General features: G+C 43.5%; 1 protein-coding gene across 15 annotated transcripts in view; it reads right to left on the bottom strand.

Annotated features, from left to right (window-relative positions):
- LOC141050961 (uncharacterized) overlaps positions 1-21474 on the bottom strand; it is a 292974-nt gene that overhangs the window by 61940 nt on the left and 209560 nt on the right. For 2 of the 15 annotated variants that reach the window (XM_073547699.1, XM_073547705.1), the window contains exons 1-2: positions 7952-8046; positions 6346-6436 (exon numbers count right to left, since the gene is read on the bottom strand). The exons of the other annotated variants lie outside the window; for them this stretch is intronic. In XM_073547699.1, coding sequence (XP_073403800.1) covers positions 6346-6387 — 42 coding nt within the window. In that variant the 5' untranslated portion in view covers positions 6388-6436; positions 7952-8046. Of the gene's footprint in view, positions 1-6345; positions 6437-7951; positions 8047-21474 lie in introns of those variants that run through there. 15 annotated transcript variants of the gene reach the window in all.

Below are 21474 nucleotides of genomic sequence, written 5' to 3'. Positions count from 1 at the left end.
ATGGCGCTGCTTCCCTTCCGAGCTCTGCCATGTGCCCAAATAGTGGTTTACTCCCACATGTAGGGTATCAGTGTACTCAGGACAAACTGCACAATAACTTTTGGGGTCCTGTTACCCTTGGGAAAATAAAAATTGGGGGTGAAAAGATCATTTTTTTGGAAACAATATGAGTTTTTAATTTTAAGCTGTACGTTATAAACTTCTGTGAAGCCCTTGGGGGTTCAAACTTCTCACCACACATCTACATAAGTTCCTTGGTGGGTTTAGCTTCCAAAATGGTGTCATTTGTGGGGGGTTTCCACTGTTTTGGCACATCAGGGGCTTTCCAAACACTACATGGCGTCCGATCTCAAATCCAGCTAAAAAGTCAAATGGCGCTGCTTCCTTTCCGAGCTCTGCCATGCGCCCAAATAGTCATTTACCCCCACATATGGGGTATCAGCATACTCAGGACAAATTGTACAATTTCTTTAGGGGTCCTGTTACCCTTGGGAAAATAAAAATTGGGGGTGAAAAGATCTTTTTTGTGGAAAAAGTATGATTTTTTTAATTGTACGGCTGTACGTTATAAACTTCTGTGAAGCCCTTGGGGGTTCAAAGTTCTCACCACACATCTATATAAGTTCCTTGTGGGGTCTAGTTTCCAAAATGGCATAATTTGTGGGTGGTTTCCACTGTTTAGGCACATCAGGGGCTTTCCAAATGTGACAAGGCGTCCGATCTGAATTCCAGCCAATTTTGCGTTGAAAAAGTCAAACGGCGCTCCTTCCCTTCTGAGCTCTGCCATGCGCCGAAACAGTGGTTCCCCCCACATATCAGGTATCAGCGTACTCAGGACAAAATGCACAATAACTTTTGCAGTCCAATTTCTCCTGTTACCCTTGGTAAAATAAAAAAAAAATTTGACCTGAAGAAATTTTTTTGTGAAAAAAAGTTAAATGTTCATTTTTTAAACATTCAAAAAATTCCTGTGAAGCACCTGAAGGGTTAATAAACTTATTGAATGTGGTTTTGAGCACCTTGAGGGGTGCAGTTTTTAGAATGGTGTCATTTTGGGGTATCTTCTATCATATAAACCCCTCAAAGTGACCTCAAATGTGATGTGGTCCCTAAAAATAAAATGGTGTTGTAAAAATGAGAAATCGCTGGTCAACTTTTAACCCTTATAACTTCCTAACAAAACAAAATTTTCATTCCGAAATTGTGCTGATGTAAAGTAAACGTGGGAAATGTTATTTATGTAGTTTTTTGTGTGCTATATCTCTGTGATTTAAGGGCATAAAAATTCAAAGTTGGAAAATTGCAACATTTTCAAAATTTTCGCCAAATTTCCATTTTTTTCACAAATAAAGGCAAGTTATATGAATTAAATTTTAGCACTAACATGAAGTACAATATGTGACGAGAAAACAATGTCAGAATCACCGAGATCCATGGAAGTGTTCCAGAGTTATTACCTCATAAAGGGACAGTGGTCAGAATTGTAAAAATTGGCCCGGTCATTAACGTGCAAACCACCCTTGGGGCAAATCTGCCAAGTATGACTGGGACACATGGTATCAATTATTATATATAATTAATTATAATCCCCATGTGTCCACTCGGATTAATAATGCCTATCATCAAATATATAGCATATCCACAAAGAAAAAGATGATTAAAAGGCTCTTTTACTAATATGAAAAAGACTTTACTTTTAGAACCATATATAAAATACTACACATTACCAATTAGAGGAGTAAGGGGAAATAGACATACACATATGTATATTGTGATTACACACATAAAAAAGACGCACACATCCAGCACATGGAGAATACGAGCGGCTATCCCATCCGGGACATATGGTCCAGTCTGTTCCCACCAGACAATTCTTGCGATTACGCAGGTTGTGCTCAACTAATGAAGACTTTTTCAGGCAGGCGGAAGATTTGAAAGAAAGGCTGCTTGAACGTGGTTTTAGTAACCGAATGATCAAAAAGGCATTTAATAGGGCCAGATATTCTTCAAGGGATACACTCTTATATAGTATAAGACCTAACAAAGAGTCGGGTAAAGTGAGATTTGTCACAAATTATCATTCACATTTCCCGCGTATGCGAAAGATCCTTGATAAATCCTGGCATATATTGAAGGCTGATCCAGTTTTGTCGAGACTCCTGCCGGATAGGGCTGCTATTGCAGCCAGAAGATCAAGAAATTTGCGGGACAAGTTGGTTCAAAGCCACTATGTGGGTGAGCCAATAGTCACTTTCTTAGATCAAATGGCGTGTCGTTGTGGTAGTATTCCATGTGGTCGCTGCGTCGCGTGCCCAAACATGGATCGCACCGAGGTTTTTGTCACCCAAAATGGATCTCGGAATTCAAAATAAAAAAATATATTACATGTACCAGTAAGAATGTAATATATTATGCTGCCTGCCCATGTAATATGATTTACGTGGGCATGACTACTAGACAGCTGAAGGTGCGAGAACATGTTTTGGGCATAGAGGCGGCAGCGACCGCGGAAGATATAACATCATTAAAGACCATTCCCCGCCATTTTTGGAAATATCATGGCTGCGATGGCAGCCTTCTCAGGGTGAGGGGCATCGACATGGTCGAGACGGGGATCCGCGGGGGTGGGATCTCTAGGAAGTTGGCCCAACTTGAGTCCAGATGGATATGGACAATTGAGTCAGTCCATCCATCTGGACTCAATGAAAATATCAGTTATGTCCCATTCCTATAAACACTGTTCTGTATATAGATATTACCTATGATATGTGATTTCCCATTTTTAATTTTTTAGCTTTTTATTTTTTTATAACCTTAGTGTTGGGAGCTATAAGGATGGATAAAGTGAACTATACAACTATATATCCATGGACACCATATATAATCCAGCCCATTGTGGGTGAATAATTATTGTCAAGAAATGAAGAAGTCAGCAATGATTATGATAACTATTATACATTTTCTTAGGTCAATATTGATATGTAATTATTATTTATGGTGAAATAATTTTTGTGTCTAAATATATATGATATTGTCCTGATAGATGATTGCTGATCTCATATGTAATTTGTATGTATTTATATATTATTGGGTGGTATATTTGGTTTGATACGTTCACAATGCGTGTGCGCTCTATGTATTTGTAAGTCAGTGCCACCGGCTCAGTACGCACCCGTCTCCCTGTCACCGCTGCCCCTGTCTGTATGTGGCGTCTTTACATGGTGGGGGAGGCCCGCCCCGGCCATTCCCACTGTGTGACGCCAGTACAGACCGGCACTGTGGTTGCCTCGGCGACGGAGCGCGTCATTTCCGGGCCATGGGCATGACTTCCGGTAACGCCGCAATATGCGGCGCCCGGGCACACTATATAAGGATGCCGGTTTACATACTGGCTAGGTCCCTTGAAGAAGGTGGGTCCGAAACGCGCGGCGGGGCGGACGCGCTATCCAGACACTGGAGTACCTCCTGACCACCACTGCCGGTAATTATCATAGAATGGGCTTTGTTCCCTGTGTATATAGCGGCCATTTTTTGGCAGTAATATAGGTAGTGCAATAGGTGACCAGTCAGGATGTGTGGCTGCATTTATGCATCATCCCACAAATATTTACTGTCATGTAGTGGCAATGTATGCTTATTATAGTAGCCACTTTTTAGTGGTGGATGCTTAATATAATAGACATCTATAATGTGGTCTCTTTACATTATGTAGTATTATGTGAGGATATGGTATACAACCTCAGTGGTGAAATCTGAGATAATTTTGGTATATGGTAATTGTAATGTTATTGTTAATTATTGATTTAATTTTGTTCTCTTTGAGGTTGACCTACTACTTTGAATAAATTGCCATATTTGGATAGCCATACATTTGGAGACATATAGCCGCTCGTATTCTCCATGTGCTGGATGTGTGTGTCTTTATGTGTGTAATCACAATATACATATGTGTATGTCTATTTCCCCTTACTCCTCTAATTGGTGATGTGTAGTATTTTATATATGGTTCTAAAAAGAAAGTCTTTTTCATATTAGTAAAAGAGCCTTTTAATCATCTTTTTCTTTGTGGATAAACCACCCTTGGGGGTAAAGGGGTTAATTTTGTACTTTAAAATAAAATTGCGTTATATCGCAAGTAGTAGCCTTCTTTAAAGCCGTATCCGAACCTTTATGTTAAAAACTTGGCAATACACCTTTGTACTTTCAGAACAACACATTAGACTTATTATTATTAGAATACTTTCTCATTCTCATGATTCCAGAGATATTATCTGTGAAACCCTTTAGGGCTGCTTTTACACTTGCCGTGTTTTTTGCGGCCTGTTTCTACGGGCAGTTTTTGCGGGCCGTATTGCCGTGATTTTTGCAGGCGTTTATATGCGGGCATAGTTTGGTGGCAAATGGTCCTACTGATACTTTAAACCATTTCAGAAGCTGATTGATATGGTTTGGTAACCTTTTCTTCTCCCTTAGCTAGAGTGCATGGACTCTTGATTGATTTAACTTACACTGCATATATATAGCACAACCACTCATATGCTCATATAAGGTGTATTCTAACATCAACCCTTAAGCGCGGCTTCACTTCTAGTTTTATGTGGTCAGAAGTTTATAGACTAAAAGAACAATTTACATTTTACTGAAAAATATACCTATAAAGAGAAAAATCAGACAAACTGAACATTTGAAAGTGGGCTCCTAATTTTTGCCAGAGTTGTATGTCAGTGTTACTGAAGGATGAAAACACAGTGTTTTCTGCAGTTTTGTCCCAATTTCAACACCCATTCAAAGCATGTTTCAGTGGTCTTTTAGTGCTTTTCTTAGAACCTTCGAAAAGTCTTTGATAAAGGTGACCACAAGTCAAGTGTAAAGCCCCCGTCACACTAAGCGAGATCGCTGCTGAATCACAAGTTGTGTGACGCAACAGCGACCTCAGCAGCGATCTCGCTATGTTTGACAGGTAGCAGTGACCAGGCCCCTGCTGTAAGATCACTGGTCATGTCAGAATGTCCTGGACATTTTTTTGATCATTGAGGTTCCGCTCGGTAGCATACATCGGTATGTTTGACACCTTACCAACTACCTCGTTAGCGACTCAGAAGCGAGACACATAGGCGTGGATTTGCGTTGATTCGAGGTCTGAATCATCAGAGTAGCTGCTATGTGACAGGGTCCCAACGACCGCCGACATCGTTACAAAGGTCGCTACAGGTCGCCGTATCGTTGCTGAGTCATTGGGAAGATCTGACCGTTTGGCATCTCACCAGCGACCACATAGCGACACAGCAACGATCCCTACCAGGTCGTATCGTTGTCGGGATCACTGTAGCGTCGCTGAGTGTGACGGGGGCTTTTTGCTAGTCACATCTCAGGGCCAAGCTGTGAGTCAGAGTGGTCAGGGAGTCCAAGGTCAGAAGCCAGGAGAGTACGTCAAAAACAGAAGGAAGAGACAAAAGCGTAGTCAGGTAACGTTCCGAGGTCAGAGTACCGGGAGGATAACGGATCAGAGCTGAAGGGGTTAAAAAGGCAGATAGTCAGAACAAAGTCCAAGGTCGGGCAACAGATCAAGCATATAGAACTCAAGGCACAGGGAGCACAAAGTACAAACCTTCCAAGATGAATGTACGTCTGGCAGTGGTCTGGGAGAAGCTGCTCAGTTAAGTAGGCATGGCTATTACCCGGGATAGTGAACACCTGAGACAGCGGACGCCTCCCAGTCACAGATTGACTAGTCATGCTGTCAATAAACACATTGACAGCTCAGCACGCCGATGAACCAGATTGGATGGCCATGCTGTCAATCAAAGTACTGACAGCTTCGGCACGCCCCTGTCCCAGATTGGACGGCTTAGCTGTCCATCAAAGTACCAACAGTTTCAGCATGCCCCTGTACCGGATTGGATGGCCGAGTTGTCAGTAACTGCATCCCAGACACCCCGAGGGATGGAACCGTGATATCAAGTTAACTTAATTTTTGGTATCTCATCCTCAGTCCAAATTGAATGAATTAATTAGTTTTGGCCTTGAAACAAGGGCCGACTCTCTTTGACATATCAATCAGGTAAATGCTATGTGTTACAAGATGTCCATTGCAATATCCCTTCAGATTATCAATTATTTCATGTGTCTCATCTTAGACCACTAATACTAAATCATTTCCATTGGGGTCACTCCAATCTATTCATGATGCCAAATTAAGGGTCAAAAATATTATGGATGAGAGGAGGTCCTGAGTAAAACTACTTTATCGCTGAGTGAAAAAATTCAGTGTCAGCCAGGTACACATGGCCAATCTCTGTGCTTCCTCTTGTAGCCAAACACTGACATTATGCGGTCACTACTCACCTGTGAGGCTAACTGTAGGAATCTCCTCTTTACACCGCTCATCGCCCCTCACATATGTCTCTGTAGTATTAATATGGGGCAGATCTTTACCCTGAAAAAAATATTGTAAAAGTCACAGATAGATGGAGAAGTCACATGAAATTATTTAGAAGAACTGAAAAGATCACAAAAAAAAAAACAAAAGTTAAATGACAGCAGTAGTTATCACATAGCTGCAGGTCTCCTCTATAAATCAAACCTATCGGCTCCTATTTCTGACCCGCAGGCTCCATAACCATAAAAATGAGAAAAGATCCAGACAACATCTAATGTCTATGATCAGCTTTATCCGGTCATCTCCACCAAGTATAAACATACACTGAATGGCCACATTATTAGAGTCAGCCATCTAGTACCACATTGGACTTTCACTGACCATCAGAACCTCAACAATTTGTCATGTCATACATTCCAGTTGGAGGTACTGAGATGTTTTTAACAGTCCATTCAAATTTATTCCTGAAATGCTCTAAAGGACTAAGATCTGGAGATTGTGAAGGGTTAGAATGCCAGAAAAATTGTTTTCATGTTCCTGGCAGCACTCCATGAATATATGATACTTGTAGGAGGGTGCATTGTCCTTCTACCACAGAGTAAACAGCTGCCATAAAGTGATGAATTAAGACAAAATGCTTACGTTAGCCATAGTGTCCAAATGTATATCCACAGAAATCAGAAGACACAGCATGCACCCAGAAAGCATTTCCAACACACCATTACTCCACCTCCACCAGCCTGAATTGCTCCACATTCTCCATCGCATATTTGGGGTCACGTTACTGTCCACTCTCGATGTCAAGAACGTATGCGGTGTTCACACTATAAGGCTGTAGAAGTCTGCAGTCACGTACAATGACTGCATATTTTTATTCTAAGCTTCTCCTGTCAAATTTATTAAAGGGAACCGGTCACCCCCTGCAGGCGTTTTTAAGTAAAAGAGCCACCTTGCGCAGCACTAATGCTGCATTCTGTCAAGGTGGCTCTTTTATTTAGGGTACCTTGCACCGCAGAAATAATCGTTTTTAAAATTGGTCACACATACCTGATATTTGTCAGGGGGGCAGGTCTTTCCCCATCTGACAGAGACACCTCACATATGTCAGTCATGTATTCCTGCATTGTGTCTCTGCCTCCAAATCTTTATTTTCAAATCCTGGTGCCTGCGCCGGCTGTACTATGTATTCTTGGTTACCGTCGCCCGGTGCTAGGTACCCTAAATAAAAAAGCCACCTTGACAGAATGCAGCATTAGTGCTGCACAAGGTGGCTCTTTTACTTAAAAACGCCTGCGGGGGGTGACAGGTTCCCTTTAATGATGACCATGCCATGTTCTAAGTGGCTCAGCTCAACTTTCCCATTCTACTGAGGATTTACATTGAAAACTGATCACTTAATTTTTTGTTGCACTCTACGGTTACTGGTTTAATTTGCGCAAGAGCTTCAATCAGGAAAAGGGCAGGTGTCTATAATAAATTTTACATTCAGAGTATAATACTGGTGAATTAAACAAGACTGAGCAGAAGACCTTCACAGCTTCTACACATCATATTGAAAATGTATCCATCTACCTGATGATCCTGAGAAACATTGGGAATTTCTTGTTTACAGTCCTGTGGAAGAAGAGGACTTAGACATCTCTCTGGTGTTGTCCTCTCACTGGATAGAACTGGAGAAAGCACATACAGGGACTGAAGTCATTCCTTACATACAGATAATTATAGGCCATGTGTATTTAGTCCTGTCTATTACCTGGTGATGTGAGGGGCTGGGGAACCTCCATCATGACGTCCTTGTACAGATCTTTGTGTCCTTCTAAATACTCCCACTCCTCCATGGAGAAATAGACGGTGACATCCTGACACCTTATAGGAACCTGCCACATACAATGATACCGTCATCCCCCGATCCCATCATAGCGTTACTGTATAATGTCCCAGCATTCCCAGCAGTGTCACCTCTCCAGTCAGCAGCTCAATCATCTTGTAGGTGAGTTCTAAGATCTTCTGGTCATTGATGTCCTCATGTATCAAGGGGTGAGGTGGAGACCCCATGATTGGGCTCAGGGGTCTTCCCCATCCTTCAGACACAGGATCCTGACAGCGCTCCCTAGAGGTCTTCTTCACTACTGTGTAATCCTGGTTATGGAGAGACACATTAATAAACCTCACTACAGACATTTCCAGAGTCCTCACTTCTCCAGTTCTGTCCATCTGTTATTCCCATAGATAAGAATGATGTAATGTGACGTCATCAGAATCTCTCACCTCTCCAGTAAGCCGGAAGAGGATCTCTAGGGTGAGGTGTAATATCCTCTCCGCCATCTTGTCCCTGTCCCTATCCATCCTTGTAGGGTCACTCAGGAGAATTCTCTTATATGGAAGATCTCCACTGAGAGGATCCGATATTGTAGGGACCTGAATGGGGAGAAGATGACGATGTAACATCATAAAGATCCCATGTAAGAAATCTCTGGAGCTGTTACCGGCTTCACATGATCACTACATCCAGTCATGGCCCCGTCCTGCCCCCGGTATAACACACAGTCCAATTATAGTCACATACAGAGATTTATCAAAGATTTATCTGCAATCCAGCACCAAAAACACAGAAAAAATGTAAAATACCTGAAGCTTTATTAAAGGGGTTTTCCATTAATATAACCTCCTCTCACTTTGAATGTAGCCCCCAATTAAAATAAACCAACTCACCTCACCTTTTCAGAGGTAATGCTAAAGTAGTATACGGCATTCCTAGTGGTGCTTAAGTAGTGCATCCAGCCCGTATGTAATAAAAGAAAAGAGAAACTTGGCACAAGTAGGCTTGCAGTGAATTTTGTGAGTTTCTTTTATTTAGGCAATCATAAACGTTGCTAAACGTTTTCGGTCTTACATTCAGACCTTCATCAGAACTGTGGGGGGTATACAGAAAATAAAAAGTGGAATTATATAAAGAAAAAAGTCGAAGTTGTAGCATAATCTGTATAGCAATTATCATGATTATATACATTATGTTCAGATTCCTTATGTTTAAACGTATTTTGGTGAACTCTGTATCCTCTAATTACGGTTTTTATAGAATACATTACACAGCAGACTGCTATATCAAGAAAATGAAGGTTACGTGCGCAATCAAGGTGCGACAAGTACAACATTGTAATGGAGCCATTAATGAAACAAACTGTGACGCTGTTAGGCTGCTTTCACACATCCGGCTTTTTGGATCCGGCACGATGCGGCGAAAAGTGTGAAAACCGGATCCGGAATTGGATCCGGTTTTGGCACATAGAATTTAATGATAGCCGCATTGTGTCAGAAGGACATGCGGCGCCTGCGTTTTAAGCCGGAAACGGCAAACCTGCGCCGTCCGGCGTCAGCAAAAAACGTTGCCTGCAACGTTTTTTTGCAGCGCCGGAATAGCTTTTTCTACAGCGCATGCGCGGACACTGTGAGGTTTAACCCACAAGTGCCCGGCGCGCACGCGTATCTCTCTCCTCCCCGCATACCGCCGCCTCTCTCGTCCCCGGTGCGGCTCCTTTAAAAGCTTTCCAAGACGGATCAGGCGCCGCATCTGCATCCGGTGTCACCGCTGCAGGCCTGATCCGGCGGTCCGGCTTTCCACCGCACGCCCCCGGAACAAAACCACCGGATGTGTGAAAGCAGCCTTAGCGGAGCTATAAAAAGGACACTGGAGAAACTAGATTGTGATCTGGGAAGAGATTCCAGTTGTCTCTAGGTGGTGCTCAATCCCATTAAAGGAGAAAATACATTTCAGATTGTAATAAACTGCGTCCAAATTGAATGATGTGGTTGATACAGATCAAAAGGTGATAACTGAGAAAGTTGAAATTAGTGATTAAACCGTTAGGTAATGATAGATGCTGGAATAAGGAGGAAGGAGTACATACAGCAAATAGTCCCCTTAAAAGTCTTGGCCCACTCTCCCCCCAGTACCTACAGGAGCTTCTCACAAGATTAGAATATCATCAAAAAATTTATTTATTTCACGTCTTCAATGCAAAAAAGGAAACTCATATATTATATAGCGTAATTGCAAACAGAGTGATCTATTTCAAGTGTTTATTTCTAATTTTGTGAGAAGCACCTGTATGTGCCTCCCAGGGATAATCCCCTTGTGGAAACATTTATCTCACGCCTGTAAAGGGATGTTAATATTATTGAGAGAGATATCAACCCAGGTATGCTGTGCCACACTCAAATCTGTCTACACAATAAGGGGAAGCCATAGAAATGCTGTCTAAAGACAGGGAGGGGCGATAGTGGTTATGGATCGGTCAGACTACCTTGCAGAAATGTATCGTCAATTAAGCAATACACAAGTCTATAAAGCAGTAACATACAATCCAACAGCCTCTATTGCCTCCAAGATCAAGACGGTCCTTGACCGCCACTCAAAATGAGATGTAATAAACCAAAAGGTAGAATAATTACCCAAAATCAGATCCAATTACACCTGTGCTGTATGTTCTTCGCGAGATCTATAAGAGATTAAATAAACCTCCAGGAAGGCCTATAGTCTGACTATAGTCATCGACTGAATCAATCCTGTCTCCTTTAGCTATGCTACTCGAGCGGATTTTAACACCATTGGTTAAAAAAACAAAGTCGTTTTTATTGGATACCAATGAATTCATACATCTGATAAAATTTTTAGTTTTTTTACCACCCTCTGCTTTTCTTGTAACTTGGGACGTAAGCAGTCTGTTCACGTCAATCACTCAGTAAAAGGGTTTAAGAGCCACTGACAAATTCTTAAGAGTGGCAAATATGGACAGGGAAACAAAAGATTTCTGTTGGGTCTATTGGAACTGGTCCTGAAAGAAGTTTTTTTCCTCTTTCAGGACACCTATTATATCAAAGTACAAGGGACAGCCATGGGTTCAAATGTGGTGTAGGTACATCGATGATATTTTTTGCATATGGGACGGTCCATTAGAGACACTCTTAAACTTTGACATCTTCATTAATAATGCGTGGCCCAAACTACAGTTCAACATTCAACATAACAAAAACAACATTAACTTTTTAGACACTCTGGTCTGCAAGGACAATAACGGAACCCTATCATTTGACTTCTATGCTAAGGGCACAGATAGAAACAGTCTACTTTTCCAGTTTTCACCCATTGACAACCAAAAAGTCCATCCCAGTATGACAATTCCATAGAGAAGACAGAATAGTGAGCCAAGAACAAATAAAACAGATTAGATTGAACAAAATAGAGAATAAGTTTCTGGCCAGAGACTAGCCTAGCAAATTCCTCTCAATAGCCAAAAAATAAATTATGAGAACCACATGTTCTGAAGACATGCAAGATGGTTGCTTTCATCCATACTTACCACCCGTATTCTTATCGCATCCACAAAACCATTGGAAAACACTGGTCCATCCTTCGCAACAGTTATCCGCACATTGCCAAGTTTCAAGAACCATTCCCTCCCTGTTACAGATGCCCCCAAATCTCAAGGACAAACTCGTTAGAGCAGATGCAGGCTTGTAATCCTTGGTCCCCAAACAGATGTTTCTTCATGCACAAAAACAAGGGACTTTTCCCTGCTTGAATTGAATCCAGTGCAATAATGTACAGAGGGGCCACCAGAAATTCCATCCTCATACAGGCACGGAGATCCTTATAAAAGTTTTTTTACGTGTGAATCCTCTTACGTTATATATGCTATTAAATGCCCAAGCGGTCTAATATACGTAGGCGAAACAATGTAACCCGTATGGGATAGAAATTCAAAGCATAAATCGAATATAAGATGCAAAAACGTCCATCTACCCCTTCCATTTCATTTTCACAAAATGTGTCATAATGTTGCACAATTGAGATTCTGAGTATTGGAACAAATTCCACCATTCAGAAGGGGACAAAATAGAATTAAACAATTTAAAAAATGTGAGGCCTTCTGGATCTTCTCCCTACAAACACTGGAACCGAAGGGTCTCAACAGGGACTACGATATGGTGAGCTTTCTTTAAGACTTTATGCAGGTCCTTGATGTCCAATTATGGCTCACCTTGACTGTGTACTAGTCCTGTACACTAGAATTCTTACAATCGTTTGAGTATGTTCTGTTGCCTCTATAGGTTGCACTTCGATTACTAACACTTGTTTCTGTCTCCCACAGAACCGGTAGAAATTGGTGAGGTGGCGAAGTCTATTTGGGCACTTATGGTACAGTATGAGCATCTCTGGAGTACAAATGGTCTACCTTTCCCCTCCCCCCTTTTCTTTTGGTCACTGCACAATTTAGCGCATATGTATTGTGAGGAGGACTGGTCTTCTTTTTCACAGGCACCCATTATTGTACCTACTATACCCTGGGAGATGACACACATATAACAATATATCGCTTTTTTCTCAATATATCCGCTCTCACTGAATCCCAGACTGTCATCTCCTTATGGGACATTCATCACAATAACACCATCCTGAATATCGCAGTGTTCAACTTGCCCACCCCTTTTTTTTAAATATCAGATCACAGCAGGGCCCACTTTACAACTGTACACACAGTGTCTTCCACTAACCACTCGAAACTCACTATCAGTCTCATTACAAGCAATAAGCCCCCGTTACACACTGCGATATCGCTAGCAATATCGCTGTAAAGTCACCTATTTTGTGACGTTGCAGCGATATCGCTAGCGATATCGCTGCATGTGATACTTACCTCCGACCGGCTCCCCCGCTGGTTGTCGCTGATTGCGCGAGAAGCTCCTGGATCATTCCTTGTCGGCCACTTCCTGCGGCGCTTCCTGCTGTGACGATGAGCGAAGCGTGGAGCCGGGCGGGAGGACGCAGGATCGCCCCGTCTGACAGGTAAGTAGCGATCCCCGTCCCTAGCGATGTCGCTGGTGAGATCTGCCTGTGTGGCAGCTCACTAGCGACCACCTAGCGATTCACCAGCGATCCTGACCGCGTCATATCGCTGTTCGGGATCGCTGGTGAGTTGCTAGGTGTAACGGTACCCTTACATGTCACTAAACTATGACGCCCACTCAGCAGCACATCATCTCTATGACATGACATACGCCTCCCATTTCACTATGTCACAAACATGCCCCCTGCATGCGTCATGTGACCCTGCGCTGTCACGTGGGACCCGAACTTGCGGGTTCCAACACTACTTAGACACAAGCAAGCCATCACAGCATACAGCGCCATTCCACACTTTGTATTATTAATGGCTCTGTTACGATGTTGTAATTGTCACACATGATCGTGCATGTTACCTTCATTTTCTTGATGTAGCATTCTGCTGCGTAATGTATTCTATATAAAACGTAATTAACCCCTTTACTACCAAGGGTGGTTTGCACATTAACTCCCTGGCCAATTTTTACAATTCTGACCACTGTCCCTTTATGAGGCAATAACCCAGGAACGCTTCAACGGATCTAGGTGATTCTGAGAATGTTTTCTCGTGACATATTTTACTTCACTTTAGTGGTAAAACTTCACTATAACTTGCGTTTATTTATGAAAAAAATGGAAATTTGGTGAAAATTTTGAAAATTTTGCAATTTTAAAACTTTGAATTTTTATGCCATTAAACCAGAGCGTTATGTGACACAAAATAGTTAATAAATAACATTTCCCACATGTTTACTTTACATCAGCACAATTTTGGAAACAATTTTTTTTTTTTTGTTAGGAAGTTATAAGGGTTAAAAGTTGACCAGCGATTTCTCATTTTTACAACACCATTTTATTTTTAGGGACCACATCACATTTGAAGTCACTTTGAGGGGTCTATATGATAGAAAATACCCAAAAGTGACACCATTCTAAAAACTGCACCCCTTATGGTGCTCAAAACCACATTCAAGAAGTTTATTAACCCTTCAGGTGCTTCACAGGATGAACATTTAACTTTTTTTCACAAAAAAAATTACTTCAGGTTCAATTTTTTTATTTTACCAAGGGTAACAGGAGAAACTGCACTGCAAAAGTTATTGTGCAATTTTTCCTGAGTACACCGATACCTGATATGTGGAGGGGAACCACTGTTTGGGCTCATGGCAGAGCTCAGAAGGGAAGGAGCGCCGTTTGACTTTTTCACTGCAAAATTGGCTGGAATTCAGATCGGATGCCATGTCAAGTTTGGAGAGCCCCTGATGTGCCTAAACAGTGGAAACCCCCCACAAGTGACCCCATTTTGGAAGCTAGACTCCCCAAGGTACTTATCTAGATGTGTGGTGAGCACTTTGAACCCCCAAGGGCTTCACAGAAGTTTATAACGTACAGCCATTCAATTAAAGAATCATATTATTCCCACAAAAAGTATCTTTTCACCCCCAATTGTTATTTTTCCAAGAGTAACAGGACTCCAAAAGTTATTGTGCAATTTGTCCTGAGTACGCTGATACCCCATATGTGGGGGTAAACCACTATTTGGGCGCATGACAGAGCTCGGAAGGGAAGGGAAGCAGCGCCATTTGACTTTTTGGCTGGAATTGAGATCGGACGCCATGTCGCGTTTGGAGAGCACCTTATGTGCCTAACAGTGGAAACCCCCCAATTCTAACTCCAACCCTAACCCCAACACACCCCTAGCCCTAACCCTAGCCCTAATGGGAAAATGGAAATAAATACATTTTTTTAATTTTATTATTTTTCCCTAACTAAGGGGGTGATAACGGGGGGTTTGATTTACTATATATTGCGGGTGGGTGTTTTTGGGTGTTTTTATTTTAATGGGGGCAAGCATTCCTAGTGAGAAAAGGTTGTCCTAGATCATGAAATATTTCATGAAAACAAGACACAAAGTTATAAAGTGCCGGGAACATCTACAGAGATCGGGACGGCAGAACCGAAGACATCAGTAACTGATAATGATAGAACATTAATATCTCCTGACAGTGACAACACTGAGCGGGGGACAGCCATAATGGAGACTGTAGCGTAACAAAGCAGCGAGCGCCGTCAGGAGGGAAATGACCCAATGTAATCCAATACAGACAGAGACCCTGATAGAGCGACACAGACGGGAACACGTTCTGTCTCCTGGAATGGGAGCACAGCACTGAGGGGGTTAATGTCCCCTGTGCCCAGTAATGGGGAATCTCCAGCACCTACCTCCACCTGCAGGGGGCGCTATCTCTGGGAATGGAGGGGTTACTGCCCCCTGCCCCCAGTAATGGGGAATCTCCAGCACCTACCTCCACCTGCAGAGCCGCACACCACATATATGGCTGCTCTGTGCGCACAGGACCTGGGATGAGGTCACAGGAGGGGAGGAGTCAGCGGTCACATGATCAGGGGCCTCAGTGTATGCAGGACTCTGCTGTGCTGGTTGTCATGGTGCTGGATGAGGGGAAGTTTTTGTGTGGGGTCAGGAGGGGTTTACAGGGTGGAAGTAGCAGAGCCGTGTGTGTACAGTTGTGGCCAAAAGTATTGACACCCCTGCAATTCTGTCAGATAATACTCAGTTTCTTCCTGAAAATGATTGCAAACACAAATTCTTTGGTATTATCTTCATTTAATTTGTCTTAAATAAAAAAACACAAAAAGAATTGTCCTAAAGCCAAATTGGATATAATTCCACACCAAACATAAAAAAGAGGGTGGACAAAAGTATTGGCACTGTTCGAGAAATCATGTGATGCTTCTCTAATTTGTGTAATTAACAGCACCTGTAACTTACCTGTGGCACCTAACAGGTGTTGGCAATAACTAAATCACACTTGCAGCCAGTTGACATGGATTAAAGTTGACTCAACCTCTGTCCTGTGTCCTTGTGTGTACCACATTGAGCATGGAGAAAAGGAAGAAGACCAAAGAACTGTCTGAGGACTTGAGAAACCAAATTGTGAGGAAGCATGAGCAATCTCAAGGCTACAAGTCCATCTCCAAAGACCTGAATGTTCCTGTGTCTACCGTGCGCGGTGTCATCAAGAAGTTTAAAGCCCGTGGCACTGTGGCTAACCTCCCTAGATGTGGACGGAAAAGAAAAAGTGACAAGAGATTTCAACGCAAGATTGTGCGGATGTTGGATAAAGAACCTCGACTAACATCCAAACAAGTTCAAGCTGCCCTGCAGTCCGAGGGTACAACAGTGTCAACCCATACTATCCGTCGGCGTCTGAATGAAAAGGGACTGTATGGTAGGAGACCCAGGAAGACCCCACTTCTTACCCTGAGACATAAAAAAGTCAGGCTGGAGTTTGCCAAAACTTACCTGAAAAAGCCTAAAACGTTTTGGAAGAATGTTCTCTGGTCAGATGAGGCAAAAGTAGAGCTTTTTGGGCAAAGGCATCAACATAGAGTTTACAGGAGAAAAAAAGAGGCATTCAAAGAAGAGAACACGGTCCCTACTGTCAAACATGGTGGAGGTTCCCTGATGTTTTGGGGTTGCTTTGCTGCCTCTGGCACTGGACTGCTTGACCGAATGCATGGCATTATGAAGTCAGAAGACTACCAACAAATTTTGTAGCATAATGTAGGGCCCAGTGTGAGAAAGCTGGGTCTCCCTCAGAGGTCATGGGTCTTCCAGCAGGACAATGACCCAAAACACACTTCAAAAAGCTCTAGAAAATGGTTTGAGAGAAAGCACTGGAGACTTCTAAGGTGGCCAGCAATGAGTCCAGACCTGAATCCCATAGAACACCTGTGGAGAGATCTAAAAATGGCAGTTTGGAGAAGGCACCCTTCAAATATCAGGGACCTGGAGCAGTTTGCCAAAGAAGAATGGTGTAAAATTCCAGCAGAGCATTGTAAGAAACTCATTGATGGTTACCGGAAGCGGTTGGTCGCAGTTATTTTGGCTAAAGGTTGTGCAACCAAGTATTAGGCTGAGGGTGCCAATACTTTTGTCTGGCCCATTTTTGGAGTTTTGTGTGAAATGATCAATCTTTTGCTTTTTGCTTCATTCTCTTTTGTGTTTTTTCATTTAAGACAAATTAAATGAAGATAATAATAATACCAAAGAATTTGTGTTTGCAATCATTTTCAGGAAGAAACTGAGTATTATCTGACAGAATAGCAGGGGTGTCAATACTTTTGGCCACAACTGTACGGGGTGTACGGAGTGGAGCTTTGTGTGTACGAGGTGTATGGAGCGGAGCTGTGTGTGTGTGAGGTGTATGGAGCGGAGCCGCGTGTGTACGGAGTGGACCCATACCTCCCAAATTTTGGAGAAGGGAAAGAGGGACAAATTTTAGGCCACGCCCCGGCTACACCCATTTCACAACTAATCACACCCATGTCAATGCCCCAACCACACCCAGAGAAAGAAAGAAGGGAAAGAAAGAAAGAACAGAGAGAGAAAGAGGGGAAAGTGTAACAACCCTGCTGGCATCACTGCATGGCCTCCCATTCCCCGCACACCAACTTACTTTCTGCTTCAAGCCATGCTGTGAACTCTGTCTGTTGCCAGCCCTGAGCTCCAGGTGCTATGCCTCTTGTTTTCCTGCTTGCTCTCCATGTTTCCTGACTGTGTGTATAGGGGGGCGGCGCCTGAACTCTCTGGTTCTTATGCAGTCAGGGTGCACCTGTGTAATGTGTCGCTTACCAATCACCTAGAGGCCTTGACTATTTAGTTTCGCCACACCCACTGACCTTTGCCTGAGCAATGTCTAAACTCAGTTAGCTCCTTGCTGCTGAGCCAGCTAGGCCCTGTCCTATGTCTTGCCTTCTCTGTAGGCTCTTACTGCGTATTCCTGTGTCTTAGTACCTTGCCTAGCATTTCTCTGTCTGCCTGCCAGGAGGCAGAATATCCTGGCCCTTGAGTCTTGTTCCCAGTGCCTTGTCTGTTCTCTGTCCGCCTGCCAGGAGGCAGAATATCCTGGTCCTTGTGTCTTTGCCCCTGTGTCTCTGTCTGAACTCAGTCTTACCTCTGTCTGTCAGTCTCCTTGTCTGTGGTTCCTTCTCTGCCGTGTCTTTCCTTGTGGCCACCCTATCTGTGCGTCGGCTCCCTAGCCGCTCTGTCTGCACGGATCCCTAGCCGCTCTGTCTGCATGGCTCCCTAGCTGCTCTGCCTGCACGGCTCCCTAGCCGCTCTGCCTGCTCGGCTCCTTATCTGCTCTGCCTGCTCGGCTCCTTAGCCGCTCTGCCTGCTCGGCTCCTTAGCCGCTCTGCCTGCTCGGCTCCTTAGCCGCTCAGCCTGCCCGGCTCCCTTGCCGCCCAGCCTACGCCGCACTCCTGCGGCTCAGCCTACTCCACACTCCTGCCTATATCCATACCTGCACCTCCTGTGTGAACAGGTCCAAATCCTGTTCCAGCATACACCACTCCCTCCTGCCTACACCTGCTGTATGAACAGGTCCAAATCCTGTTCCAGCATACACCACTCCCTCCTGCCTACACCTGCTGTGTGAACAGATCCCTTCCTGCTCCTTCTCATACCACGCCAATATGTCCTGTGTCTCCAAGCAGTGCCCGCCTGTCATGTGTCTCCATGCCGTGCCCACCTGTCCTGTGTCTCCAAGCCGTGCCCGCCTGTCCTGCCTCCAAGCCGTGCCCACCTGTCCTGTGTCTCCAAGCCGTGCCCGCCTGTCCTGTGTCTCCTAGCCAAGCCTGCTTGCCCAGTGTCTCAGCCGTGCCTGTCGTGTCTACCTGCCTGCCTGTCTATAGCGTCTGTTAAAGTGACTTGTCCCCGAGTGGGACCAGCAGCCACAGCCAGACACCACCCTGGAGTGGCACTCGACAGCTATCTGCCGCACAAGCCTGACCTCACCATCAGAGGCTCCAGTGAAGACCGAGGTAGCTGTCGTAGTCACGCCCCTTCCAGGGTAGTCTGGTTTGTGGCACAGTGGGGCCGGCTAGTGTGTATTGCGAAACGGTATTCCCTTACATCAACTCTGCTTTGTTCAACTATCTCCAAGTCCACAGTCTTCCATCTGAGAACAGTGCGACTGACCTTCCTTCCTGGAGTCACAGTAGCTACCATCCCCATGCCGTGGAAAGTCCCCTTCCCATCTAACGTGATGATATTATGATCGACGTTGTCCGCAGCGAACAGCAGTGCCGTATCCAGTCTGTCTATGGTACCACCGAGTACATCCTGGCCAACAGAAGCGGCAGCGTTTTCCTCGAATCGCTGAACTTCCGAATATGATGAACAATATCCCATGGCTGAGAGACTGTCTACAAGAAATCGAGACCTGAAATGATGATGGAGCTGGACTGCTAACCCAAGCTGCAATGGAGCTACTACAGCCCTGGGACATACAGCCTGAACAACTGATTGTCCGATGCTTGCGACCTTCCTGTGAATGTCCTTTCCAACGAAGAGGGTTTCAAGCAAGCAAAGCAAACTCAGGGGGAGATAATCTAAGGCAGACTGACATTCAAGCGAAGAAGTCTTTGGATATTCATCGGTTGAAGATGGGATCTTAGACTTGATATCACTCTTGATTAGTTTGGCCGCAGTCTCTACGATGGCTCTCTTCTGGGCTTCTTCATCCGTTTCCTGACTACGGAAATAGTCCCTCAGGATTATTCTGGTCTTTTCACGGAACGTTACAATGTTAGGCAACCCTACACACTCTGCTATGAATAGCGAATCGCCATACCTCTCCTCCAGCCTATACCTCAGCCATTTATTATTATAGGCAGCACTGTCTCCTTCTACAAGATACTCCGTCATTTTCTTTGCAAGATCTGTGACAATCAGTTGCTCTTCATCGTTGTCCTCGAGAAATGCACACATTCTCAAGAACGCTTGCTCTTGGTCCATGTTCATCGGCCTCCCTACCTTCCGCGGTTTCTTTGTAGTAGATCCGCCATCATGATGCATAGGAATTCCGTAATTTGTCCGAAAGTTAATGTCACATGAACGATGATACAGACAGTCTGCAGCATGTCTTTCCCAAAGTACGCGATTCTCCCTTGAATGGTGATTGCCCAGTCATCATTACGCTGTTTGCAAACGTGACAAGATGGACCTTACAAATCCATCCGTTTTAACAAAGCCGTAGTCATCTAAATCACTACTAGATCTTGTCTTCACCACTTCATGTCCACAGAACAAACACTGCGTCGTGCTATCATAGGATCCAGTAGACACCCGTGTACCCCTCTGGGCAGGTGAACGATGAACGGAAATAGCTTTCTTATGCAAGTCTATTTGCTTCTTGTTTATGTAGTGCATACGACATCTCTTGTGCACCACTGCTCCTGCAGCTACCACAGTGCTAACACCCCTCTCAACACTGGCTTTATTGATCCCTTCAGCTCCTTTCGCACCAATCACCACTCTTTCTCCGTCATCTTCTACTTCATGGCTGCATAAGGGGCAAGTTTCTTGACTTTCCATCATTCTCAGCTCTGTAAAAGAAGATAAATAAATCGTTAAATAATAAATATACTAATAGTAGTAATTGTAAAAGAAATATGATAGACACTGAAAGGCGAGTCGCATTTAACATTCTATAGCTTTGGCGGCCATATTCTTTGATGTAACATTTGGACCCTTTGTGGTAACCCTATCTTGGTAAACTTTTAGTATGTTTTTCTCTACATGTAATACTACAAAAAAAAACAATAAAACGCTTTCTTGGAATTTGTTCAGGGTAAAGGATTTTTTTTCGTATTTTGACTGGACTATATGCACTGAATGGTCACTTCATTTTGTTCATCTATTCATTCACAATTAGAGCTTCCCTATATACAAATTAGAAACCTGAACCAAGAATGTAGCATAAAATCAAGTTTTATATCCAGCAGTTTATATGAATTAACCCCTTAAGCCCCAAGGGTGGATTGCACGTTAATGACCAGGCCAATTTTTACAACTCTGACCACTGTCCCTTTATGAGGTAATAACTCTGGAGCGCTTCCATGGATACCGGTGATTCTGACATTGTTTTCTCGTGAGATATTGTACTTCATGTTATTGGTAAAATTTCATTCAAATAACTTTATTTGTGAAAAAAATGGAAATTTGGCAAAAATTTTGAAAATTTCGCAATTTTCCAACTTTGAATTTTTATGCCCTTAAATCACAGAGATACATAGAATCATAGAATCATAGAATCGTAGAGTTGGAAGGGACCTCCTGGGCCATCTGGTCCAACCCCCTGCTCAAAGCAGGATTCGCTAAATCATCCCAGTCAGATGTCTGTCC

Source organism: Dendrobates tinctorius, unplaced genomic scaffold, assembly GCF_039654945.1.
Source record: "Dendrobates tinctorius isolate UK_male_01 unplaced genomic scaffold, ASM3965494v1 ptg000155l, whole genome shotgun sequence".
Classification (NCBI taxonomy): Eukaryota; Metazoa; Chordata; class Amphibia; order Anura; family Dendrobatidae; genus Dendrobates; species Dendrobates tinctorius.
The sequence above is the reverse complement of the archived record's forward strand: the minus strand, read 5'-3'. Positions and strand labels throughout refer to the sequence as shown.